The sequence below is a fragment of the Rhinopithecus bieti genome, unplaced genomic scaffold (assembly GCF_001698545.2).
Source record: "Rhinopithecus bieti isolate Rb0 unplaced genomic scaffold, ASM169854v2 scaffold_1295, whole genome shotgun sequence".
Classification (NCBI taxonomy): domain Eukaryota; kingdom Metazoa; phylum Chordata; class Mammalia; order Primates; family Cercopithecidae; genus Rhinopithecus; species Rhinopithecus bieti.
In genome coordinates, this window is record NW_016803880.1 from 4,724,899 (window position 1) to 4,752,723 (window position 27,825).

A 27,825-nucleotide genomic window follows, 5' to 3' on the forward strand; every position below is an offset into this window, starting at 1 on the left:
TTTTTTTTTTTTTTTTTTTTTTTTGGCAATGATAGCATAATTGCCTTTTAAAAAAGAACTGTATTTTAATGCCTGCTCCCTGCGCTACTTATTTTTTTAGCATTAATTTATACTAAATCAGCTTCAATCTTTTAAAGCAGATTAAGGTTTATGTCACTGAAACTAGTTTTGTTTAATCTTCCTAAAAAATAGGAAAGGTTTTATTACTGTTTTTAAATAATACATGCCTATTTTAAAAAAAGAAGAAGAGCGAGGAGAGGCAGAGAAACGTATAGGGCTATATCATTTGTAAGTTTCTTTCGCATGAGTATACGCATTTGAACCCTGGAAAAACCATTTACTTTGTGACACAACTGAAGTTCAGAAAGAATGTGATTGGCCCCAGATCACAGAGAAACTAAGTGGTGACATTAGCAGTGGCCCCTGGGACCACCAGCTCCTCAGCCTGCATTTAAACCACAGGTCCACTTCACTTACTTACCCCTGAGTTGCATATACATTTTCTAATAATGTAACTATTGATGTATGCGCTTGCCACCACTTCAAGGTACGTATCTGCCCTCGTGCATGTGTTTTGGTGTGTGCTTAACTGCAGTTGAAGCACCATTTAGGTTCCTCGTCATCAGGAAATTCTCAAAAAGTACGATGACCTTTCAACTAACTGCATTTTACAAGGAGTAATAACAGTTACTCATTACAGGTTGTTGCAGAAAAGAAAAAACATAAAGTATAAACAACCAAACTTCATTGTCAAAATGTATTTGGGAGTTGCAGAAGAAAGTGAAGTATGTCTTCCTCTAAATGCACTAGTGGAAAACTAGAGAATAGTCATTCTCGCATCAGTAGTTACTATGGAATATTTAATCATAGGATATTTAATCAGTGCAGTTCTGTAGTATTTGGTGGTGTCTGAAACAGGCTTTAAAGGTTATTTGTTCCTCACCATAATTAGAAGATGCAGATGTTAACATTTCCATTTCCATATGGAGAAACAGCCACAGAAGTGGGCACTTGCCCAAGGTCACAGATGTTGTAAATGTTGGGCCCAGACCTGGGATCAGATGCCTCACCCTCCTTTTGACTCCACCATGCTGCCAGTCTCTGCATGAGAAAGGACCAAACCACCTTACTCTTTTATTTCATCCAAATGTCCTAGTGCTCCCCGAAATATTTTCTCATATTTTGGAGACTTGGCTTACTGCCACTTTTTCCTCCCTCACTGTTTCTATTAACATGTGTCATCCAAAACTGATTTGGACTGAGAATCCCACCTTTGAATGCCTGGCATGTCTGCATTAGTGAGCTGGATGGTTTTACTGAAATTGTTAGAAGCCATCTCATTGAGCACACCGTGTCTCCCTCAGCACCTGTGCTCGCTTTGTCTTACCGTCTTCCCTTTACATTTGCCACCTTACCAAAGGGGCTTCCCCCTGTGCCTCCACCCCATGGCTTCATTTACCCTATGACCATTTATTAATCCTAAAAAACTTCGCCTTTGTCCCCATTCCTTGTTTCTTCAAACACCAGTGTAAACAAGAAAGTATTTTCTGAGCATCAGAAGTGCTTTGGAAAGGTCAGATGGTGGTGAGGAATATTGTACTGTCCACACTGCGCTCTTTGGGTCAGACCCAGAACACACATACAAAGGAAAAATTGTGAACAATGGCAAATATAAAATGAAATAATTTCACACGTTTCAGCTGTATGTCATCTGTCAAATGGAAACCAACCTTTTTGAAAAAGAGAAAGAAAGACTGCGGTTTCCCTCTTCTGCCCTCATACTAAGGACAAATTTGATTCACTCACTAAATGGCAAATTCTGTGGTAATACTTTGCTCTCCTGATAAATTCATATTTGCACTTCCCCTGGAAATTTAAGAGTCCTTTTGTAGTTAATTAACTGTAAAATAAGACAAGATTGGGCAGTTGTAAAAGGAAGTATCTTTGAGGTTTTCTGCTAGGCTGGGAATATTTTATTTCTAATCAAAAGCCAAGAAACTATCTCTAAACTAGCTCAGAGGAAAATCCACCCTCCCCACCCCTCTTCTTTGATGTTGCTGCATATCCTGGTGAGGGCTTTTATTAGAAAACTAAGGAGCAAGACTGGCACATCAATAGCGATCAACCATTTAAAGTGGTGCCCCTCCTGGTCCTCGATGCTCGGGATTAACTCACTGTGGTTCTTTCCTGGCTGCTCCTTTTTTGTAACTTGTGTATTGCATATGCTTTTTTTCCCTGCTCGACTATGTTCGGGAGCCACGACTTACCATCTCAATTTGTCTTGTTTGCTTTCTGTGTCTCTTGCTTCCTGTGCCCAGTGGAGCCTGTTGATGCCCGCCCTGCTGCCGACCGAGGACTGACCACTCGACCAGGTATTGGCACCGCTTGACTTCTGCCTCTCCGCATCTTGTGCCTGAGCTCGAGCAGACGTTGTCTCCTTTCTGCATGTTAAGCCTCTTACTGCTTACTGTAGGGTAGAATCTGAAGTGACCTTAGAAACCAAACTTTAAGAAATTCCCCTTGACTTTTCCTCATTCTTCATTTCCCAAATTCCGAGTGAAGTGATTTGTTTTTTCTTTCTGAGCTTTCCTTTTGAAACCTCAAAGAGAGCCCTTCCAAATTTGGGTTTTTTTTTTTTTTTTTCTTTTCTTTTTTTCTTTAAAACAAACAAACAAAAAACAGAGAAGATTATATAGCTCCTGTCCTTAAAAACAGAAGCCCAGACAGATGTAGACTGTCAGGTGATGACTTGGATACCAGTGTGAACATCTCTCCTTTCTTGTTTGGTGTCCAGATGGGTCACTTTCTAACTAAACTGGGTTCAGACTTCAATCAGTTACTGAAGTAGACATGATTTCCTGAAAATACCAGAATTGGTTTCTCTCCAGAGCCAGAAATATATCTTATCTTTTGTGGGTTGTATGTACTTATTCTCAATGAGTGGCTAAAGTAACACAACAGATGCAGATGCATAATTTTGCACATAAGCCCTTTTTTTTTTATATTACTTAAAAATCCCATTAACACTGAAATAGACACTTTTTTTTTTATAGTTTCACAAGCATTAAGAAGAAACACATTTTTATTTTATGAATAATGTCATAGCACAGCATACGTGCCTGGTGTCTACTCCATGAACAACCTCACCCAACTGATAGTAGCCAACGCTTTCAGTGAATCAAAAAGAGGAAGAAAGTCATTGAATTGACAAATCTGTATATTCCAGAGAGATTTTAATCCTAAATAACACATACTTTCCCGTATTTATTTTCTTCTTTATCCTTATAATGTCCCCAGGCAATAGTCAAAGAACAGGGAATTAACCTTCTTTGAAGATATTAATACGCAGAGGTCAACCTTTGCTGCCTGGTTCAGATACAGGCAGCAGCAGAGCCAGAAGGAGACCCACGCTGTCCCTCACACTTCCACCACAGGCTCAAGCCATGACTGCCTCCTCCAGGCACAGTCACTCGTGAAGACTCAGAGTCTGCCTTGTGGCGTCTTCATGCCTTTATGCTGTGATTAACAACGGCAGCAGAGACAGTAGCGTGAGGCGTCTTGACAGCTGGTCTCGTTGATGTTATGAATTTCTGTCTGTAGGCTTTTAAGGGGAATTTAAATTATAGTGAGTCAGAGACAGTTTCAGTTCTTCTGATGTCCTCCTTATTGTCAGTGTCATGTAAGGGAATCTCAAGGAGCCAGGAGTTGACATTCCTGTTCTGCTCAGCCAACTTGTAAGGCCTTGGGCTGAGGGTCAGTTCAGTTCTAATTGCAACCGCAGCCAGCTCAGGTTGGTCATTTGCCTTGGGACTTTTTTCATGGTGCTTCTCACTTTAAAAGACTTGCTTTTCATCTACAAGCATAAAACCTAACTTAGAAAGTGCTCATTTGACTCATTCAATTTTATCAGATTTCTCCATTGGGCCAGCAGAGCCTGTATGTTACTATTGAAATATCCAGGAAGAGGTGACACTAACAGTCAATGTTTTTTTCTTTTAAAAAAAAAAAAATTGTTTTGGGTTTTGTTTTTTTGAGAAGGAGTCTTGCTCTGACATCTGGCTACCCAAGTCCAAGTTCTTATGACCCAAACCAATTGCAGGCTAAGAGAACTTGAAGGTGAAATAGAACCATTGCCTGTGGTCTTTGTGGAAAGCTGGGAAGGTAGGGATAGGAAAATGAAGTTCTAGAGCAAAAAGGAGAGACGGTAACTTCACAGTCTACAAGCCAGGTATAGATTGACATTGATTATGAATCTCTCTTCAAATAGGTTATCAAGTGGAAGCTTTTTGAACACTTGGATGAGGAAATGGGGCCATGTCACAACCAGCGTGGATTTCCTAGGTTTTGTCAGATCATCCTTACCTTCTTGTATGGGCTGTGCTGTTAGACTGGCACATCATATGCTGTGGACATTGTGCTTTTCAGTGTCAGCAAGATGTATGACAAGTTTCCCAGCATCTCATAGACAAGATTGAAAGAGTGATTAGGCCAAGAGCAAGAAATAAATTCCCCTGGGAGCCAAAGGAATTGGCAATGTGTAGCCCAAGTAAGACAAGAACCAGCAGGAACATGCCTGTCCTTAGGGATGTGATGCCTGTTCAAGGTTTTACTGTGGAAGGGAGAATTAAGCTTGCTCTGTGTTGAATCAGACTTCAAGGATGGAAGTTACAGGGAAACTGATTCTGGTTTCATGTAAATAAGGCCATTTTGGCAGGCAAATCTATCAAAAAGTGGAGAGAAATTGGTACATTCCTCTGTGTTCAAACAGGAACTGACAGTCTGCCCCTGGGTGGGAACACCATAGAGATGACGTCAAAAGCCCTTTTCATCCTAAAATTCTGATGTTTGATAATTAAATGTTATAGCATGGACACTGATGTTTATATTTTGTACTTATGTTTTTGGTTTTTAAATGACTTTGCGTTTTGTTTTAAGCCTCAAATTATTATTTGAATAATGAAATTCGTCAGAACAATTAGTATTAAGAATCATACAGCAATTTATAGAGAAGAGTTTGTAGGTTATGAATTCTGTTAGTCGTTAAGAAGCATTTTAAAAATTATGTACTGTAGCTCTTTATTCAGCAGACGAACCAATTACAATCTGTGTCTATAACTAGAACACTTGACTAAAATTATATAATTTTTACAACACTTCACTGTATAGATACATGAACATAATTTATTTGTAATTGGAACAAAGCCCCAAAGTAGCAGTTTTGTTCCACCAGGTAATTAATGCTCATTTTTAAAGCCTTTTATTGTTATTTCTGAAGTAATGAGTGCCCATGGAAAAAGACACATAATAGGCTAAACAATGAGCCCCTAAGCCAAGCCAACATATTCCAGGAACAAATCCTTGCCAACCTCTCAACCAGCATTTAACTTCTGCATTTCCCCCATTTTCAAAAATTATAGCATGTAATTAAAGGCAGCAGAAGGCTTACGTTCAGGTTTCCCTTACCTTTTCATTTCTTTTTGTTTAAAATAGGTAGTAATTAAGGATTTAAATATAGGGTATCATTTTTCTTGAAGAAAGTCATTAATCAATTTTCCTCTAACTTCAGGCCTAGAAAGAAGTTTTGGGTAGGCTTTGTCTTACAATGTTATTATTTATGAGTAAAACTAATTGGTTGTCCTGCATACTTTCGTTGTGATAAAATACAGGTTCTGGGTTGACAAATATCAAGACAGAGGAGATATCTGAAGTGAAGATGGATGCAGAATTCCGACATGACTCAGGTTATGAAGTTCATCATCAAAAATTGGTACGTAAAATAATTTACCTCTTTCCACTACTCTGTTTGTCTTGCCAAATGACCTATTAACTCTGGTTCATCCTGTGATAGAAACCAAATTAAGGAAAAGATAAAAACAAAAATACAATGCTTGCCTGTAGGATTACCATGAAAACGTGAAGAAAATAAATAGGCTAGGCTGGGCGCAGTAGCTCACGCCTGTAATCCCAGCACTTTGGGAGGCTGAGGCGGGTGGATCACAAGGGCAGGAATTGGAGAACAGCCTGGCCAACATGGTGAAACCCCGTCTCTACTAAAACTACAAAAACAAAAATTATCTGGGTGTGGTGGCACGTGCCTGTAGTCCCAGCTGCTCGGGAGGCTGAGGCAGGAGAATTGCTTAAACCTGGGAAGTGGAGGTTGCAGAGAGCGGAGATCATGCCTGGGCAACAGAGCGAGACTGTCTCAAAAAAAGAAAATAAAGAGGCTCTGTGTGTAGTTCTTTCGGACTACAAAGCAGCTAAGTTCATGCAGGACTCGGGACTTAAAGTGGAATTAATTTCAATATAGCAGCCACTTTAACTTCCACTGTGTTTTCTGGGAAAATAGGTTTACAATAGGTTTACTTGAAGGATCAGAGTCAAACACGTGCATACGCTGCTTGGTTTTCTAGAACACTTTATATAGCTTAAGTTCACATCTGGAACTGTCTTCCTTTGCTCATTCATCTCTCCCCTAGCTCTTTCTTTTCATTCCCTCCCCTACCTCCCATGATTTAACTTCTCTTGCAAGAATAAGATCATGGGGTGAGCAGGACCCCATGATGTTCCTGATAGTGTTATTCATCAAAAGGTTTGTGCAAAGAAGACAGCAGCATCCTTTCAGATGAAATCACTTTTCCCCCCTAATGTTAGAATTGGAGTAAATCAAAAAGCCACATGTCTTTTGTGGTCAGCTCTAGTAGTTATATAAAATCCTTTACCAAAAGCTTAGAAATTCAGATAAACCAAATAGTGGATTATGTTAGGGTTCCATCTTATCAGTAGGTGCAGTAAGGGGTTAAATTAATAAAGAAGGCAATTTTATCACATTCAGTGGTGGACAGAAAAATGGTAATAAAATTTCCATAGCAATAGTGCTTGACGTTATCTCAGGCACTTCTTTTGTTTGTGTGTGTGTGTTAGCTTTTCTCAAGCAGAAAATTTCTTTTCAATATTCATAAATAAAGTTGATAAATCCTAGTATTAATCTCAAAAAGAAACACCTTCAAATTATTATTTATGCCTCACTTGACTCGAAATAATTGTAGCAAATAAAAAACTGACTTGGGATTTGGATTTGCATTCTTAACTCCCATCGTTCTGTTTTTACACTAAGACATTTAGCTTTTTGAAGCATGGTTTTCATTGGCAAGATAATCTAGTATCAATTGTTTTAAAATCAGGGTTTCTCTTGATGAGGCTGTTGCTGAAGATGGTAATAAAAACCGGGGAACCGCTGAAGAGTTGAGAGTTGGTAGAGCAGAAAGCTGAAGATTAATGTACAGAAAATTTGCATTCGCCGGGGCATGTGTCTTATAAGCCCATCTCTGCAATGACACTAACGCCTGTAAAGCGACAGTGACTAATGGCAGCGGCAGCAATTAGGAGAATCAGCTCCCTCTACTGAACTAGTTGATAAGATAATGTACTATAATTAGTGCGATGAATATCACAAAATTACAGTATTTTCTTAAAGACACAGGAATATGTCCAGACTTTCATTTATTCCTGATTACCTCACACTAGTATATTAGCTAATTAATGATTTGCTTTTCATAAAAATGTTGAGCTAGCATTTGTTTAGTAAAGGGAATAATTATGAACAATTTCTCATTTTGTTATAAACCATGAGGAAAACACTTTTAGAAGTTGCTTCATTTGCTGTATTTTATATTGCCTTCCAGATTGGTAGTATGTTAGTTTTAGCTTAGAAAAATCAGTCATTTGGCTACCTTGAGGCTATATTGAAAGGTTTTTTTAGGGAGATAGAGGCATACCTTGGAAATTTCAGAACACCACAGTAAAACACATTTTGCAATAAAATGTCACACAAATTTTTTGGCTTCCCAGTGCATATAAAAGTTATGTTGGCCAGGCGTGGTGCCTCATGCCTGTAATCCCAGCACTTTGGGAGGCCGAGGCGGGTGGATCACAAGGTCAGGAGATCGAGACCATCCTGGCCAACATGGTGAAATGCCATCTCTACTAAAAATACAGAAATTAGCCACATGTGGTGGCATGCGCCTGTAGTTCCAGCTACTCGGGAGGCTGAGGGAGGAGAATCTCTTCATCCCGGGAGGCAGAGGTTTCAGTGAGCCGAGATAGCACTACAGCCTGGGCAACAAGAGTGAGACTCCATCTCAAAAAAAAAAAAAAAGTTTATATTTACGCTGTACTATAGTCTGTTACATGTGCAATAGCATTATGTCTAAAAAAAAAAGCCATGTACCTACTTTAATTACTTTTATTAGTAGAATATTTTATTACTAAAAAATGCTAATGATTATCTGAGTCTTCAGCAAGTCCTGATCTTTTTGCTCATGGAGACTCTTGTCTTGATGTTCACTGCTGCTGGCTAATCCAGGTGGTGGTTGCTGAGGTTTGTGGTGGCTGTGACAGTTTCTTATTAAGTTGGCTGCGTCGATTGACTCTTCCTTCCATGAAAGATTTCTCTGTAGCATGTGATGCTGTTTGATAGCATTTTGCCCGCAGTAGAACAGATTTCAAAATTGGAGTCAGTTTCACAAATCTAGCCACTGTTCTTCATCAACTGAGTTTATGTGATATCCTAAATCCTTTGTTGTCATTTCAACAGTGTTCACAGCATCTTCACCAAGAGTAGATTGCATTGCAAGAAACCACTTTCTTTGCTCATCCCTAAGAAGTAACTCCTCATCCATTCAAGTTTGATCATGAGATGGTAGCAGTTCAGTCATGTCTTTAGGCTCCACTTCTAATTCTAGTTCTCTTGTTATTTCCACCACATCTGCAGTGACATCCTTTACCGAAGTCTTGAACCCCTCAAAGTCACCCATGAGAGTTGGAATCATCTTCTTCCAAACTCCTGTTATTGTTGATGTTTTGACCTCCTCCTATGAATCACAGATGTTCTTAATAGCATCTGGAATGGTGAATCCTTTTTAGAAGGTTTGCAGTTTACTTTGCCCAGATCCATTAGAGGAATCACTATCTATGGCAGTTTTAATAGCCCTACAAAATATATTTGAAATATATTTTGAAATAATAAGAGGCTGAAATAATAAGACTTGAAAGTTGATCCATGGGCTGCAGAATGAATGTGGTGTTAGCAGGCATGAAAACAACAGTAATCTCCTTATACCTGTCCTTCAGAGCTCTTAGGGGACTAGGTGTTTTGTCAGTGAGCAGTAATATTTTGAAATGAATCTTTTCTGAGTAGTAGGTCTCAAACAGCGGGTTTAAAATATTCAGTAAACCATGCTGTTAAGAGATGTGCTGTCATCCCAGTTTTGTTGTTCCATTTATAGAGCATGGGCAGAGTAGATTTAGAATAATTCTTAAGCACCCTAGGATTTTTACAATAGTAAATCAGTCTTGGCTTCAAAAACTTAAAGTCACCAGCTGCATTATCCCCTAACAAGAGAGTCAGCTTGTCCTTTGACGCTTTGAAGGCAGGACTTCTCTCTAGTGATGAAAGTCCTAGATGGCATCTTCTTCCAAATAAGTCTATTTCATCTCCGCTGAAAATCTGTTATTTAGTGTAGCCACCTTCATCAGGAGTCTTATCTAGATCTTCTGGATAACTTACTACAGCTTCTACATCAGTACTTGCTGCTTCACCTTGCACTTTTGTGTTATGGAGACGGCTTCTTCCCTTAAACCTCGTGAAATCAACCTCTCCCAACTTTTTTTTTCTTCTGCAGCTTCTTCACCTCTCTCATCCTTCACAGAATTGAAGAGAGTTGGAGGCCTTGTTCTTGATTAGGCTTTGGCCTAAGAGAATGTAGCGGCTGCTTCGATCTTCCATCCAGACAACTAAAACTTTTCTCCTACCAGCAATAAGGCTGTTTTGCTTTCTTATCATTTGTGTGCTCACTGGAGTAGCACTTTTAATTTCCTTCAAGAGCTTTTCTTTGCATTCACAACTTAGCTAACTGGCACAAGAATCTTGGCTTTCAATATGCCTTGCTCACTAAGCTTAATTATTTCTAGCTTTTGCTTTAAAGTGAGAGACGTGTGACTCTTCCTTTCACTTGAACACTTAGAGATCATTGTAGGGTTATTTACTGGCCCCATTTCAATATTGTTGTCTCTCAAAGAATAGGGATCCTGGGAGCTGAGGGGCAGAGTGGCCAGTTTGGGAGGGGCAGTCAGAACACACGCAACATTTATTGATTTAGTTTGCTGTCTTTATGGGCATGTTTCATGACACTGCAAAACAATTAAAATAGTAACCTCAAAGGCCACTGATCACACAGATCACTAAACAGATATAATAATTTTTAATGTTTGAATATTTAAATAATTACCAAAATGTGACACAGACATGAAGTGAACCTGTGTTCACTGTTGGAAAAATGGCACCAATAGACTTGTTTGGTGCAGGGTTACCACAAACCTTTAATTTGTTTGTTTTCTTTTTTAAAAAAAATACTATCTGTAAGCACTACTGTGCAATAAAGCTAGGTATGCCTGTGTTTTCATTAAGTTGCAGAGCAAACATAATAATGTTTAGCTACAGTTTTACTTCATCTGGCATAAGATCAACTCCTTCTATAACAAGATGATAAACATTGTGGTGTGCTTCTATAATTTCATTCAAGTAGATAAAGTTGAAAAATAATGACTTGCTTTTATAAACAGTATGAAGCAATGTAGTGCAATAAATAAAATTTTATTTCTTCTTTACAGTGTTCTCAAAATTCTTTTTATGTTTAATCCAATAAAGAGCAAGAATAAAGCAACATTTCAGATTTTGGTTTCTGGAGACAATAGTAAGAAAACATGAGTTATGAGTGACTTAAAATTCATGTTGCCTGTACTTCCCTTTGAAATAGCATTATGCTTTAAAAAGCATTACACTGCTAAAGGTTAATTAGAATTCTGCTGAATTACTGTAGCTAAAAGTAGGTAACAAGATACCTTTTTTTCTATTGTTTAACTCCTTTGTTTCAGAATGCCTATTCCTGTGCATTAAAAGTGTCCCTCCAAGGAAATTAGGACATCTACAGGCTTGAAAAACACCTAAGTCTGAGTCACTTGGAGTCAGACATCAGGGCTCAGAGTTTCAAACCTGCTGTGACTGGGAAAATGCTGACCTCCTTTCATTAGTATGATCTGTGCCTTTCCAGCTTTTGATAGATCCAAGCACCATCTTCCCACCACTCACCAAATGTTCCACCTGTCAAAGAGTTTCAGGTCACTGCAGACTTTGGTTTTGACATGTGAGGGGGAAGTAGACTTCCTCAAACTGAGGAAGCCACATGTTGTACATCGTTCTGTAAACTATGATTGTTATTCTTAGTAAGGAGAATATGTGATTTCTTTTCTTTTTTTAAGTAAGCATCAAATATGTGACCAACCAGTTGGCCAGAGAATATACTGAAAGTTTTCATATAACCTCATCCAAATGTCCCCTGCATTTAAGAAATGAAATTATTCTAATTGCATTTATAAATTGTAAATTAAATTGCATTTAGAAATTAAAATTCTTTTTCTTAATTTGTTTTCAAGGTGTTCTTTGCCGAAGATGTGGGTTCAAACAAAGGTGCAATCATTGGTCTCATGGTGGGCGGTGTTGTCATAGCAACAGTGATCGTCATCACCTTGGTGATGCTGAAGAAGAAACAGTACACATCCATTCATCATGGTGTGGTGGAGGTGGGTAAACGTGACTGCATGTTTGCAAGTGGGAATTAAAGAAGACTATGAGAATTAGGCTTAGCTCTTTGCTAAGAACTATCAAAGTATCTCTTTCAAAAAGTGAATCAATGTGCTTCCATGATGCTTGGGTTACAGCTGTTCTTTCTTGGTTTGCTTTTTGTTCATTGCAACTTATCGTGAATATTCTGATCAAGGTATTGAGATTGTGTGTTGTTATCTCAACTTATAATTTGTGTTGAAGTTATCAAAATAACACAAATGATAATGCATGACTTTTAAAAAGTATGATTACTCTTAGACTTTTTTTTCAAAGACAACAAAAATCAGTGTGAGAAGTTAAAAGTAAAATCAGAAGTAGGAAGTTGCTTTTTCCAAAAAAAAGCTAAACATATTTATTCCTGGATTTCTTATGTCTTAAATAGTCTGGCCTCTGAATACAACCAGGTAATAGTAAATAATGTGACTTTTCAGTGCAGACTTTTGCCTTTAAAGTTTCTCAGGAAATCATACTATACCAAATGGCCCACCAAAACATAAATGATTGTTATTTGAGAGTTCTTCAACCTATTACCCTGCACTTCCACCTGAAATATCTTAGTTTCAAGGTGCTATACAAAAACAAGAGAGAGAGAGAGAAAATGTACAAATAAGTTATTTTTGTGCATTTAAAATGTCATTTGGATGGGGAAAAGTGTTAAAATTTCACAGTATATGCAACTTTTTAGGAAACTGTCTTTCAGAGAATATAGTATAAACATAACTTTTATATGCACAGGGAAACTGAAAAATTTGTGTGACATTTTATTGTGATATTTTAAGAGTTATGGAATTTTTAGGGCTGAAAGATACATTGATGATGATCAATCAAATTGATCTTCTCATCTTGTAGATGAGGGAACTGAGGCCAAGACAGAAGGGTTCAAATTACGCAGGGTCAAGCTCAGAGTCCATATTTCCCCTCATATTCCCCACTGCTTTTTTTTTTTTTTGAGGCAGAGTCTCCCAGGCTGGATCTTGGCTCACTGCAACCTCTGCCTCCCGGGTTCAAGCCATTCTTTTGTCTCGGCTTCCTGAGTAGCTGGGACTATGGGTACACGCCACCATGCCCGGCTAATTTTTATGTTTTTAGTAGAGACGGGTTTTCACCATATTGGTCAGGCTGGTCTTGAACTCCTGACCTGAGGTGATCCACCCACCTTGGCCTCCCAAAGTGCTGGGATTACAGGTGTGAGTCACCACATCCAGCCCCCATTGCTTTTTCCATCAGAGAAAAGTCCAGATGTTGCTAGGGAGCTGAAGATTCCACTGTCCCCAAGGAACTGTACTCTAAACCATTCTTGATTAGAAGAGGACAGAGTTTAAATAAATGAAATTTGTGGTGAAGCCAGAATTTCATTTTGCTCAGCACTTAAAACCTCTGCAGACTACAACAGAAGCTGCTGATGGAAGTTGGGTTTGAGCCTCATTTCCCCATTCATACTGACGTGGATGAGCAGTGTGAGGAAGGAAACCAAGAGAACAGCAGGCAACAGGGTGGAAAGGAACGGACTGGCTCATAGACCAGAGTGTGAGCACATAAAAGCAATGACCCCATTGTCATGTTTGGTCATTGCACCTTTTGTAATGGTATCTAAGCTTGTGCCCCTCAAAACAGTATATGTTCTCATTAGTATCCGTTTCTTTCATTTCTGCTCTAATTAATTTTTTAAAAATTTTAATTCCATATTTGAGCAAATAAAGATGTCTTCATACTTGAATAATTCAAGAGCTCTTTTTTGCTGTTGTTTTGTTTTGTTTTATTGTTTTGTTGTTGTTGTTGTTTTCTTTTTGGTTGTCGTTTCTTTGTTTTTTGAGATGGAGTGTTGCTCCGTTACCCAGGCTGGAGTGCAGTGGCATGATCTCCGCTCACTGCAACCTCTACCTCCCAGGTTCAAGCGATTCTCCTACCTCAGCCTCCTGAGTAACTGGGATTACAGGAGCACACCACCATGCCTGGCTAATTTTTGTATTTTTAGTAGAGACAGGGTTTTGCCATGTTGGCCAGGCTGGTCTCGAATTCCTGGCCTCAAGTGATCCACCCTCCTCAGCCTCCCAAAGTGCTGGGATTACAGGCATGAGCCACTGTGCCCGGCCTTCAAGAGCCCTTTTCAATTTATTTAATATAGTTCTATCTTTACTGCCGGTCTATCCATTGAAGTTGCCTGTCTTTGATGCCAAAGGCCAAATACTTGGCTTCCTAGGGCTTCCATAACAGAGTAACACAGATTGGGTGGATGAAGCAACAGAAATTTACCTTCTTACATTTCTGGAGTGTAAGATCAAGGTATCACCCAGGTTGGTTCCTCCCCAGGCCTCTCTCCTTGGTTTGCAGACGGCTGTCTTCTCCCTGTATCTTCACATGGCCTTCACTCTGTGTTCCGCTGTGTCCCAATAAGGACACCAGTCATATTGGGTTAGGTTCCACCCTGATGACCTTGTTTAACTCTAATTACCTCTTTGACCCTATCTCCAAATACAGTCACAGGTGGAAGTACTGGCAGGTTAGGACTTCAACATGTGAATTTTAGGGGGACACATTTTAGCCCGTAACAGGCCACAGTGATGCTGAGCATAAAAGCAAGGCCTCCACTAGGAGCTCTTTCCCCTGGCTGTGCATGAGACTTACCAGGTCCTACCTCAGACCTAGGGAAATAGAATTCCCAAGTAGGAGCCTCAGAATCTGAGTGTTGAAAATTTCCCCAAATGAATGAGACGTGCAGTAAGATTTGAGAATCACTGACACATCATTTTAACATTCCTTCCTTTTAGTTCTATGCACAAGCCTTAGGGAGTGGAAAATGGTATCTCTTGCCTCCCAGATAACCAGTTGCCCTTTAAGTGCTCTTCCAGCTGCCTGAATTAAAATGATTTTTTTTTTTAGTCAGTTACCAAGCAGTGTCTCATTGGACTTAAAATATCAGAGGAGAAGTTGACATTTTGACCCAGATTCTGAAATTAATTTTTAAGCCAGAAGGTATCCTTGCAGGAGCAAAGTCGGGAGAGATGGCTGTTCAGCTCTTCTCTAGATACTCATTTTGCTGTCTACTTGAGAGCAACTGGAAACCTTTCTAAATGAAGGGCCCCACCTCGTTTGTGTTTTATTTCCTCTCATCTCCTTCTTCCTCTCAAGACCTTTGTGGCTGTCCTTCCCGAAGGCAGCCCTCTGTCCAGTGCCATGGTGTGTCTGTACAGCAGTGTTGAAATAGACCACATTCTCCTTTTCTGTCCTCGAAAAATGTATAGTCTAGCTGGGATGATAGAACTTGAACACAGAGAGTTGCAACCCAGCCTATGCATGTTCTCAGGTGGGAGAGCACTGTGGGCTTTCAGAGCACCATTTTTCTCAGCATTCCAGCGTCTGCACGGAACGGAAGTGATGCTTCTGAAACATCCTCTTCCTACCTTAACAGGCCGTCTCACACTCAAGTACATGGAAATACCTTTATTTCCAGCTCTGGCTAACCTTCATTAATCAGTAACCCTACTTCAATAAGAACAAATATGAGTACATGAATATTTCCAGTTGGACTCACCTCAGTCACTCAGGACAGAATACCACTGTACTTACATACCATCAGTGCAAGAAGTCATGATGAAAGCATTGGTTTTCAGGAAACTTCTCATTTTTAGAGTGAAAAATGCCTGCAGAAGATCAGAGACAGGAACCCTAGGGAAAAAACCTGAGAACAAATGTATAAATAAAACAAGCCTAGAACAGTCACATACCACTTCACACTGGAGATAACGTTCTGAGAAATGTGTTACGGGGCGGTTTCATCACTGTGCAAACATCATAAAGTACATGTACATAAATCCAGACGGTATAGCCTGCTACGCACCTGGGCTACACACCTGCAAGCTATTGCCTCTAGGCTCCGCACCTGTGCAGCGTGTTGCTGCACTGAATACTATAGACAGTTGCCACACACTGGCAGGTATCTGTATTTAAGATACAGATAGACAGAAAAGGTACAGTAAAAAAATACAACATTAGAATCTTACGGGACCACCATCATATGTTCGGTCTGTCATGGACTAAAATGTCAGTATGTGACCCATGACTGTATTTTTATTGGTAGAGTTGTTAGCATTTGGAAATGAACACTTGCTACTTTTGTTTTTTAAAAAAAAAAATAAGCAGTACATATTGACTGACTGATTTACTTAGCCATAAGGCCAGAGAGTCACTCTGTGAGCCGCTGGCCGTGCTTTCCCAAGGAGGTAACTGTGTCTTATTGGTGCCTCAAGCAGTGAAGCAATAGCCCTTTGTTATTACCACTCCCCAAATGCACCCTCCATGTCAGAATACCCCTGTGGTGGCTGGAAATCTCAGCACTAGCTGAATCACCCACCCTTGCTCCTGTTTTAGGACGTTCTTGCAAAGCCCACTGTTCCCAGGATCTGTTTAGTGCAAGCGATACTTTTCTACATTCACATACATAGACACTGGATATTTAAAAATACATATTGTAGCTCTTTCTGCTACTTTCCCCAGAGATGTCACCTTTAATAAGGAGAAGTTGGGGGCACAGCTTCTCTTTACTATAGGATGTGAAAAAGTTTTCCTCTCACGGATCTGATCACTGGAACACCAGAAGTCTCCCTGCCCCACCTCCGGGTCATCTCATTAATGACCTAAATAAGAAGAGAGTTCCTTATTTGGCTTTTATGGAGGTATGGCATATGACTTCCTAAGAAATGTGCTGTCATACTAGTGACTTCATAAAAAGATGTCCTGAGAGGTCCTTTCTTCCCAGCCAGAAACTGACCCACAAGGGTACAGATACACTGACGCTGGCATTGTAGAGTAGTTGGAGAGAGTGGTCAGGTTGAATGGAAAGCCACGATAAGGAGAAATGAGGGTGGGTGCAAAACCTAGGAGTGGCTTCCTGCTTACAGAGCAGCAGGAAGAGAAATTGGAAGATCAAAGGAAAGTATCAAAAATGATTACAGGCCGGGCACGGTGGCTCACACCTGTAATCCCAGCATTTTGGGAGGCCAAGACAGGTGGATCACTTGAGACCAGGAGTTCGAGACCAGCCTGGCCAACATGGTGAGACCCTGTTTCTAATAAAAATACAAAAAATTAGCCAGGCATGGTGGCGCACACCTGTAGTCGCAGCTACTCAGGAGGCTGAGGCAGGAAAGTCGCTTGAACCCGGGAGACGGAAGCTGTAGTGAGCCAAGATCACGCCACTGCACACCAGCCTGGGTGACAGAGCAAGACTCTAAAAATAAAAACAAAAATTAAAAAAAGATTATGAAGGGATAGCAAAGGAGTTCCTGAACCTGCCTGAAGAATTGCTTGATGTTGGCAATAAACACAGTCAACTGCTTTCTAGTTTTATATATAACTAAAAAGAGATGGCATCAAAATTAGGAAAACAAGCATCTACACAACTAAGTAGAAAGCAATTACTGGGAGGTTACTAGGAGGGATAAGTCACTAGCTTGAAAACTTCCTGGCTGTTTTCTTTGCTTTTATTTTTTTTTCCACATACTTGTGGCTCCTTTGATGTGTCACAGTATTGTTATGTTGTACGCCTTAGTTCCCTTACCCTCCTTTACTTGTCTGGCCCATCTCAATGACAGGATTTTGTCGTTTGGCCTGATTCAGTCCCTTGTATAAAAGGACATCTGTCAATCCACATCCTGCTGGTTACTGTACGTAATAAAATGTAAACGTGGTGTTTCCTGCCTCTCCTCCTAGCTCACACACCTCCATGTAAATACTCTAGGGACAATAGGAGGAGACCTGGAAACTAAGGACACCCAAATAGAATGTTGTCCCTGCAGGCGGATAGCTGAGCTCTAAATTACTCTGGATACAGTGAAGGACTAAATGGTTCCAATGAATCAGGTTCAGGGAGAAAGGGAGAAAAGGGTAAGGGGGTATGGAGGTAAGCCAAAGAGTGTCAAAAGTTCTCCTCAAAGCTATTTTAGGACAAGGCGGGTCAGGCTGTTTGGGCTCAGCCCTTTTCAGCGTGTGTCATAGGCAGCAGCCAGTTGAAGCCGTGCCGCCATGCAGTGCAGGGACCGAGATCTCAGGAAGGTGCAGCGTACTGAGAGCCAAATGAAGACTTCAGATCAGTTCCTGCTGCTGTGTATTCCAGGCAGTCTGGGAAGAGAATGAATATTCAGTGGTTGCAGGTATGTGTGTCTTCATCCCAGAGTGGCAGATGTTCCTACCTGGTTGGAAAAATGGAAATTCTGTCCTTGACCTCACTGTCTTTTTTTTTTTTTTTTTTTTTGAGACAAAGTCTTGCTCTGTCACCCAGGCTGGAGTGCAGTGGCTGGATCTCAGCTCACTGCAAGCTCCGCCTCCCGGGTTTACACCATTCTCCTGCCTCAGCCTCCTGAGTAGCTGGGACTACAGGCGCCCGCCACCACGCCCGGCTAGTTTTTTGTATTTTTTTTTTTTTAGTAGAGACGGGGTTTCACCGTGTTAGCCAGGAGGGTCTCAATCTCCTGACCTTGTGATCCGCCCCTGTCAGCCTCCCAAAGTGCTGGGATTACAGGCATGAGCCACCGCACCCGGCCAACTTCATTGTTTTATTCCTTCCAGAACAAGCACCACGGGCTCAAACCTCCCCTGGCTCTGCTTTAAGAGAAGAAATACTGCATCCATGCAGAGGCCCTGTCTGCACAGGGGCATGGTGGGGCTGGCCTTCACCTGGTGGCCCTTGCCACTGCTGTAGCTTAGCAATGAGGAAGAGATTGGTGAGCCTGCTGGAGAGGAAGGCTACCCTTACCTGCTGCTCTTCCTTTAGCGGTAACTTTATCCATAGACATGAGTACTCAGTTTTTCACATCTAGCTTTCAAGGGCTTGGAGATTAAAGATCCAATCCATACTCCTTGGATGCCCTTTTGTCAAGATAATCCCTTCTCCTGTAGCTCCTGAGCCGTCTGAGGTCTGAGGGCCAAGCTGCTCCATGGCAGGAATGGCAAAATGTAACTGTCCTCTCAGTGGCAAAAGGTAATAGGATTAGCGAGTAGCGAAACGGAAGCCAAGAAAAGACAGGAGAGTGAGAGGCCTGGATTGTGCCCCAGCCTTGGAGCCTCGCCTCTCTAGCCGGGGACTCTGAGGTGTTTGGCTTTGGAGTTTGAAGAGGAGATAAACCTATCAAATTGCCAGGTGTGCCCCTGCCCCTGACGCATGCAAATGATGGTTGACAGCGAGTGTGATGGTGGATGTGCCTCCTGGAAGAGATGAAAGCATAGTATTCCAATAGTGAAGCAGCATGGGGGCTTTTTTCTACAATCAGAAACATAGCAGCTTTGTGCTTAATCTCCTAAGCAAGATAATTTTTTTTAACCTGGGCATTCTTTGAGATCTCAGTTACGAGATGACGGGGAGCAGAAATGATGCCCAAGTTCAAATGGCATACTGCTGCAGATAGGCTGTCTCCTGGCACGCAGATTTACAGGGTGAATGAACTCTCTCATGATTGGTGCTAATCTTTAACCATGGTGTTTTAACTTACAGGTTGGAGGCTAATTACACAGTTACCAGTTAAAGCCAGGTGACCTCATTTGTTGACAACAGTGCAGATCAAAGGACAGAGGAGAAGATGAGGAAAACATCTGTGATTTGCTCCCAGAGGGACAGGGAAGCTGAGCATCCATTCGAGTAGTGTCCTCTGAGGACTGGCCTTGGTTAGAGCTTGTTGGTAGGAGTGTGCTAAGGGGAGATGCCTAGGTCTGTCATTGGAGTAACATGAGAGTTTGCAGGGGAACTCAGGCAGCTCTGAGCCATAGGATGGTAGATTGGAGGGATTCACAGTGGTACACAGTCTCTCCATAAATGGAAACTTGAAAATCAGGGCACGTGGCCGTGGTGACTCACGCCGTAATCCTAGCCCTTTAGGAGGCCGAGGTAGTCAGATCACCTGAGGTCAGTTCCAGACCAGCCTGGCCAACATGGTGAAACCCCGTCTCTACTAAAATACAAAATTAGCCAGGTGTAGTGGCAGGTGCCTGTAATCCCAGCTACTCGGGAGGCTGAGGCAGGAGAATCACTTGAACCTCAGAGGCAGAGGTTGCAGTGAGCCGAGATTGCACCATTACACTCCAGCCTGGGCGACAAGAGCAGGACTCCAACTCAAAAAAAAAAAAAAGAATCAGGGCACGTGATGGAGGGAACACTCTGTCCCAAGGGACGAGGGAGCTGTATCTCTACCTATTCCAGCTGCCTTGGGATGAGCCGCTGCTAGTCATTCCACCTCATTCCCAGACTGAAAAGAGTCAATCACTTCATGAAGGAGGGCTGTACCAAGGGACCACGGGGGACCTGATTATACTGACAGATTTTTTGAGACAGAGTCTCCCTCTGTTGCCCAGGCTGGAGTGCAGTGGTGCGATCTTGGCTCACTACAGCCTCCGCCTTCCAGGTTCAAAAAATTCTCCTGCCTCAGCCTCTAGAGTAGCTGGGACTGCAGGCACATGCCACCCATGCCCAGCTAATTTTTTTCTGTATTTTTAGTAGAGATGGGGTTTCATTATGTTGGCCAGGCTGGTCTTGAACTCCTGACCTTGTGATCCGCCCACCTTGGCCCCCCAAAAGTGCTGGGATTGTGAGCCACCACCTCTGGCCCTTTTTTTTTTTTTTTTTTTTTTTTTTTTTTTTTTTTNTAACCTCAAGCAATCCACCCTCCTCAGTCTCCCAAAATGCTGGGATTGCAGGTGTGAGCCACCTTGCCTGGCCTAGACATTTCTCTTGATGTATTATGTCATTTAGGTGGCTGTGTACCCCTATAGGCTTGACCAATCACAACGAAGTGGAAGCATGATTGGCATGTTAAGCGCCCCTCCTCTTTCTTTAGAGGCTGTCTACTGAGTAGAGTAGCCAGCAAGAGGTCAGTCAGATACAAACTTCAGTCCAGACAACAAGGTAGCCTTTTTTTTTTTTTTGAGATGGAGTCTTACTCTGTCGCCCAGGCTGGAGTGCAGTGGCACAATCTTGGCCCACTGCAAACTCAGTCCCCCAAGTTCAAGCCATTCTCCTGCCTCCGCCTCTGGAGCAGCTGGGATTATGCATGTGCACTACCACGCCTGGCTAATTTTTGTATTTTTAGTAGAGACAAGGTTTCACCGTGTTGGCCAGGCTGGTCTCGAACTCCTGACCTCAAGTGATGCACCCACCTCAGCCTCCCAAAGTGCTGGGATTACAGGCGTGAACCACCGCACCCAACCATATTGACAGATCTTTTAGTCTGAATTATTATCAGCCAGTGTGGTCTAGTCATGACATATCTAGCTCCATCTCGAGACCTCATGTCTTACTGCTGACATCACGTCCTCACTGGTACTTTTTCTTCCTTGGCTTCAGGGGCATTGCTGTGTAGGCTCAGATCTGTGCCAGACAGGGTGTGTAGGGGGAAAAGCTACATAAGTGGGGGAATGTCACTTAGCAACACTCAGCAAGGGGGAATGGGCCTGAAATATTCTCCCAGAGATGAATGAGTAGCCCATTCTAGGGAATATCCCTTTGAAGGACTATCTTCTGTATGGTACATCCGAACTTTTCTCTGGAAAACATGCCTTTTCTTTTCATTCTAATGATTTTGTATTTATTCTCTTCCATCTTACCATGGTTTTACAAAAAAGGAATTTTAACAGACAAAAAAGTAAGCTGTTAATCATTCAGCAGAGTTAAGGACCTCCTGTCTTCTGTGAACAGGGAGAGGTATAACAAATATAGTAAAACAAGAACAGCCACTGCCCACGTTGTAGTGGTAAGTGCCCTGCCCAACCTGCAGAGAGTAAATTCCCCACACAGCTCTAACAGTGACAAGGGGAGGAAAACATCTTCAGTTACTGGCCTCACCTTAGTTAGAGGTAAAGCAACATATTAACAGAGAGGGTCTGATTTTAAACTTTTAGCTGAACATAATTCTATAGTATCTTAATTCTCAGTTTTTTGAAAATTACATAATCTAGAATGGTGTTGTCCTTGCTCTTCCTTTTTTCTTGTGCCAAATAATAGCCCCCCTTGGCATATGTATGTTATTGTTTTAATTAAATGATTCTCAGACCTCTCTTTAACATTTTAACAAACATAAAATTTGATAGAAACGGACTAGACTAAATCAGCATGGGAAGATATTCAGCAGTCCAGGAAATCGAGTATTTTTCTACACAGATTTGAGTGTCACCCAAGATACAGTATACTTTGCTGAATCTCCCTCCATGATACTCTTGTGGTTTTATCTATCTTACCAAAACACTTCCAAGTAAAACAGGCTTTCATTGACACCATTTGTCCTTTATTGAGCCAACAGGGGAGGAAAAAATACCATTGCACTGGGTTTATCCACTTACTGTGGTGTTGGAGAACCAGAAACAACCACTGGACACTTCATAAGTGCGCCAAGGTTTCCACCGCCACCTGGTGGCTAGATGGAGCACAGCATTTGTATAACTGGTGGGCAAAGGCGTTCTTCTCCAAGATATCAAAGTGGGGGAGAAAATCATGGGTGTTCTGCAATGAAGAATACTGTACTCCTTATCTTTTTACTGCTTCTCCATGTTCACCCTTAAAGGATTGATTTTTATTTTTTACTCAGCTCTCCTCTTCCTTGTTTTTCAGGTTGACGCCGCTGTCACCCCAGAGGAGCGCCACCTGTCCAAGATGCAGCAGAACGGCTATGAAAATCCAACCTACAAGTTCTTTGAGCAGATGCAGAACTAGACCCCCGCCACAGCAGCCTCTGAAGTTGGACAGCAAAACCATTGCTTCACTACCCATCGGTGTCCATTTATAGAATACTGTCGGAAGAAACAAACCCCTCTGTTTTATGATTTACTCATTATCGCCTTTTGACAGCTGTGCTGTAACACAAGTAGATGCCTGAACTTGAATTAATCCACAAATCAGTAATGTATTCTCTCTCTCTTTACATTTTGGTCTCTACACTACATTATTAATGGGTTTTGTGTACTGTAAAGAATTTAGCTGTATCAAACTAGTGCATGAATAGATTCTCTCCTGATTATTTATCACATAGCCCCTTAGCCAGTTGTATATTATTCTTGTGGTTTGTGACCCAATTAAGTCCTACTTTACATATGCTTTAAGAATCGATGGGGGATGCTTCATGTGAACGTGGGAGTTTAGCTGCTTCTCTTGCCTAAGTATTCCTTTCCTGATCACTATGCATTCTAAAGTTAAACATTTTTAAGTATTTCAGATGCTTTAGAGAGATTTTTTTTCCATGATTGCATTTTACTGTACAGATTGCTGCTTCTGCTCTATTTGTGATATAGGAATTAAGAGGATACACGTTTGTTTCTTTGTGCCTATTTTATGTGCACACATTAGGCATTGAGACTTCAAGCTTTTTTTTTTGTCCACGTATCTTTGGGTCTTTGATAAAGAAAAGAATCCCTGTTCATTGTAAGCACTTTTACGGGGTGGGTGGGGAGGGGTGCTCTGCTGGTCTTAAATTACCAAGAATTCTCCAAAAACAATTTCTGCAGGATGATTGTACAGAATCATTGCTTATGACATGATCGCTTTCTACACTGTATTACATAAATAAATTAAATAAAATAACCCTGGGCAAGACTTTTCTTTGAAGGATGACTCCAGACATTAAACAGTCGAAGTAATTCTGGGTGGGGAGAGAAGAGGCAGATTCAATTTTCTTTAACCAGTCTGAAGTTTTATTTGTGATACAACAGAAGATGAAAATGGAAGTGGCAATATAAGGGAAGGAGGAAGGCGTGCCTGGACAAACCCTTCTTTAAGATGTGTCTTCAATTTGTATAAAATGGTGTTTTCATGTAAATAAATACATTCTTGGAGGAGCACCATTGTGCTGGTGTGAATGATTCTATGGTAACAATCTTGACCATTTACTGATCTACAGTAAGAACTGTGGCTACCCAGTGAGAAATCTTCTCATGTTGAGTACCCACACCTGTTGTGTCTTAATTGCAAGTCTGAGTAGGAAGTTAGGGCCAACTTGTGTCTCCCAGTGCTGGGAAAATATTTCCTAGACCTAATTTACAGTCTTTATTTGATCTAAAATATTTTGCTTCCACATTTTGGCCCTCAAGTTTGACCCAAATGAGAGACAAAGGGAAAAGTTCCAGGGAAATAAAAATTAAGACAGCTGATTGTTATCTATTAAACAGAGTTTCTTTTGTTCTTTTGGTTTTGTTTGTTTGTTTGCTTTTTATTGAGACGGAGTCTCACTCTGTGGCCCAGGCTGGAGTGCAGTGGTGTGATCTCAGCTCACTGCAAGCTCCACCTCCCGGGTTCACACCATTCTCCTGCCTCAGCCTCCCGAGTAGCTGGGACTACAGGCACCCGCCACCACGCCCGGTTAATTTTTTGTATTTTTAATAGAGACAGGGTTTCACCATGTTAGCCAGGATGGTCTCGATCTCCTGACCTCGTGATCCAGCTGCCTTGACCTCCCGAAGTGCTAGGATTACAGGCGTCAGCCACCACCCCCGGCCAAAGCAGGGTTTCTTATCCTGAATGCTACTAACATTTTGTGGGGAATAATTACTTGTCAAAGGGAGTTTTCCTGAGTAGTGTGGGATATTTATTTAGCAGCATCTACCCACTGGCAATCAAAAGTGTCTCCAGACATTGCCAAATGTCTTTTAGGGGACAAAGTCAATCACATTTGAGAACCACAGTTCTGTAGTTTAAAATATGTCATATCTACATAATTATTTATTGGGAAAGTCTCCTTATGTTAGTTCAGGCTGCTGTAACAGAATCCCATAGACTGGGTGACTTTAATATTTCTGTCTCACTTCTGGAAGCTGGATGTAGGAGATCAAGGTGCCAGCAGAGTCAAGTTGGCCAGGGCCCTGTCCTGGTTCACAGATAGCGGCCTCCTGGCTGCATCCCTGTAACAGAAATGCAGGTTCAGTCACTTGCTGCTTGCCGAATCCAATTAAGAGTGAGAAAATGGTATCAAGAAAATGACTTTTAATTCCAAAGCTAGCTTGGGGGAAGACGTGCAGGCTTCCTGCCTTAAGGATATTGCTTCACTTTTGGAGCAGAAAGTGGGCACAGTTTTTCGTTTTTTGTTTTTGAGACAGGAGGCTCGCTCTGTCGCCCAGGCTGGAGAGCAGTAGGACGATTTCAGCTCACTGCCGCCTCCACCTCCTAGGTTCAAACAATTCTCCCTCAGCCTCCTGAGTAGCTGGGGCTACAGGTGCGCACCGCCACACCTAGCTAATTTTTGTATTTTTAGTAGAGATGAGGTTTCACCATGTTGGCCAGGATGTTCTTGATGTCCTGACCTCGTGATCTGCCCGCCTCAGCCTCCCAAAGTGCTGGGATTACAGGCTTGAGCCACTGCGCCCGGCCAATGGGCACTTTTAAAAGGAGGGCCCGGCACGAATGACATGCAGGGAAGGCAGTGAGCGGGTGGGGGCCCCTGTACCCGTTTTGGTGCCTTATCTACCAGGCGGTTGAGTCGACGTCTTTGTGGACAGAATTCGATGACAGAATTCTAGTTGCCCGGGCCAAAAAGATTAATGAGATTTTGAGAGACTTTGCTGTGGCTAATCTGATGGGTCAGGAATAGTACAATCTCAGTACAATTTTAAGTTGTATTTAACTTATGAATAATGTGGGCTATTCTTTTATATGCCCAAGGGCCATTTTTTTGTTTGGGGCTTGAAGTCTCTACTTGGGTATCAGGGTTGCAATGCCGGCTGTCTTACTGTTTCCATTTGTCTGGTAAATTTTGTTCATTCCTTTATTTTAGCTATTTCAATGACTGCATTTTTGGTGTGTATCTTGTGTGCAGCACAGAGTTGAGGTTTTGCTATACAAGCCAATGTGAATATAATCTTTTTTTAATAGGCAAATTAAGCTCATCCAGTTTTATTGATATAACTGCCATGTTCGTGTTTGGTGTCAATTCTGTCATATCTCCAGGTGGGGGAGAGTTTTTTAGCAGGCATAATTTGGGTTGTAAGTTGACTGTTGTCTCCTGAGCAGTCTCCTGGTGAGGGAGAGTTTCACTGGAGCTTGGAAGCACATAGTTAGACGGCCTTGCCCTGTAGGGAGTGTCTGATGAAGGAGAGGTAAACAATTATAATTGCATTTCTAAAGGGCTAAGTAGGACATGGGAAACTGGAAAATGGAGAAAAGAGAAAAAAAAAAGAAAGTAGTAACTCGTTCTCTTTTCTTAGAAAATGAGGGTACTTGGTCACATCCTCACATGGTGAAGGGAAAGATGGTCTCTTCATTTCCCTCGAGCACTAGTCCCATGGCGAGGGCTCTGCCCTCATGACCTAAGCTAACCCTAAGTGCCTCCCCAAGGTCCAGCCTCCACATACCATTATAGGGGATCAGGGTTTCAACATAGGGATTTGGGGGAAACACAAACATGCAGTTCACAGTGATATCTGACTGCGATTCCAAAGGTCTGAGGACACATTGCCCCTGGTGTGTTTGCTGTGTTGTCCTTGGCCTCCGGTGAACATTTTAGCTTTAGATTGCAACATTTTAAACTAAAAACACTAAGCTGGAAAATTAAACTTGCTTCATCACGTTCTGCATTATGAACAAACTCAAAACTCACCTGAGTGTATCTTGTTTTCATGAGAACAAAATGGTCATCTCCCTTGCCCTGTTAGGGGCAGTTAGACATGACCGCTGTATGAAGGTATGTACATGTAACAATTCATATGTACAAGCTGCTGTTTCATTTTGCCTGACCCAAGGGGAGGTAGCTAGCTAGTTGGGGTGTCAGGGTGAATTAACCCTAATAGAATAGTACATTTCTAATGCCACCAATGAAATGAAAACCAGCTCTCAAACATGGCACTGTATGGGATGGCACTCCAAGGCCAACCTTCAGTTACAGTAACTACAGCTTTAACTTTGATCGTTTTGTTACCAGAAAGGGAGTCCCAATGCAGACCCCAAGAGAGGGTTCTTGGATCTCATGCAAGAAAGAATTCAAGGCGAGTCCATAGAGTAAAGGGAAATGAAGTTTTAAGCAAGTAGGAAAATGGAAGAGTGGTTGCTCCATAGGCAGAGTGACCCTGAGGGCTGCTGGTTGCCCATTTTATTGTTATTTCTTGATTATATACTAAACAAGGGCTGGATTATTCATGCCTCCCCTTTTTAGACCACGTAGGGTAACTTCCTGACATTGCCATGGCATTTGTAAACCGTCATGGCTCTAGTGGGAGCGTAGCAGTGAGGACAACCCAGAGGTCCCTCTCATCGCTATCGTGGTTTTGGCGGGTTTTAGCCGGCTTCTTTACTGCAACCTGTTTTATGAGCAAGGTCTTTATGATCTGTATCTTATGCAGACCTGCAATCTCATCCCATGACTTAGAGTGCCTTAACCATCTGGGAATGCAGCCTAGTAGGCCCGAGCCTTATTTTACCCAGCCCCTGTTCAAAATGGAGTTGCTCTGGTTCAAACGCCTCTGACAATGTCAAAGCTAATGAAAAAAATTTCCAGCCAAATGTATACATACATACATATATAACTATGAAAAGATAATGCCTTATAATCTTGATTCTTAATTGAGGTATATTGACAGGATTCTTCCAATGATCTGGGGATTGATCAATAGGTAAGTTATACAAAACTGAAGTGCTACCAAGTAGAATTATAGTAGTAGTTGCCCCAGCCAAAAAGATTAATGAGATTTTGAGAGACTTTGCTGTGGCTAATCTGATGGGTGGGGAATAGTACAATCTCAGTACAATTTTAAGTTGTATTTATCTTACGAATAATGTGGGCTATTCTTTTATATGCCCAAGGGCCATTTTTTTGTTTGGGGCTTGAAGTCTCTACTTGGGTATCAGGGTTGCAATGCCGGCTGTCTTACTGTTTCCATTTGTCTGGTAAATTTTGTTCATTCCTTTATTTTAGCTATTTCAATGACTGCATTTTTGGTGTGTATCTTGTGTGCAGCACAGAGTTGAGGTTTTGCTATACAAGCCAATGTGAATATAATCTTTTTTTATAGGCAAATTAAGCTCATCCAGTTTTATTGATATAACTGCCATGTTCGTGTTTGGTGTCAAGTCTGTCATATTTCACGTTGCAATTGCTGAGTGTATTATATTTTTATATTTACTGTGTTCTCTTGTGTTTTTTTCTTTTGGTTTATGAATTTTGTATCTTTTTTTTTTTTTTTTTTTTTTT

General features: G+C 41.4%; 1 protein-coding gene across 6 annotated transcripts in view; it reads left to right on the forward strand.

Annotated features, from left to right (window-relative positions):
• Nucleotides 1-23,491, forward strand: part of APP (amyloid beta precursor protein) — a 297,857-nt gene extending 274,366 nt beyond the window's left edge. For 3 of the 6 annotated variants that reach the window (XM_017856460.1, XM_017856476.1, XM_017856490.1), the window contains 4 exons: nucleotides 2,319-2,372; nucleotides 5,667-5,767; nucleotides 11,491-11,637; nucleotides 22,269-23,491. In XM_017856460.1, coding sequence (XP_017711949.1) covers nucleotides 2,319-2,372; nucleotides 5,667-5,767; nucleotides 11,491-11,637; nucleotides 22,269-22,370 — 404 coding nt within the window. In that variant the 3' untranslated portion in view covers nucleotides 22,371-23,491. The remainder of the gene's footprint in view (nucleotides 1-2,318; nucleotides 2,373-5,666; nucleotides 5,768-11,490; nucleotides 11,638-22,268) is intronic. The other 3 variants (XM_017856467.1, XM_017856483.1, XM_017856498.1) reach the window with 1 other exon arrangement.
• The last annotated feature ends 4,334 nt before the right edge of the window (nucleotides 23,492-27,825 follow it).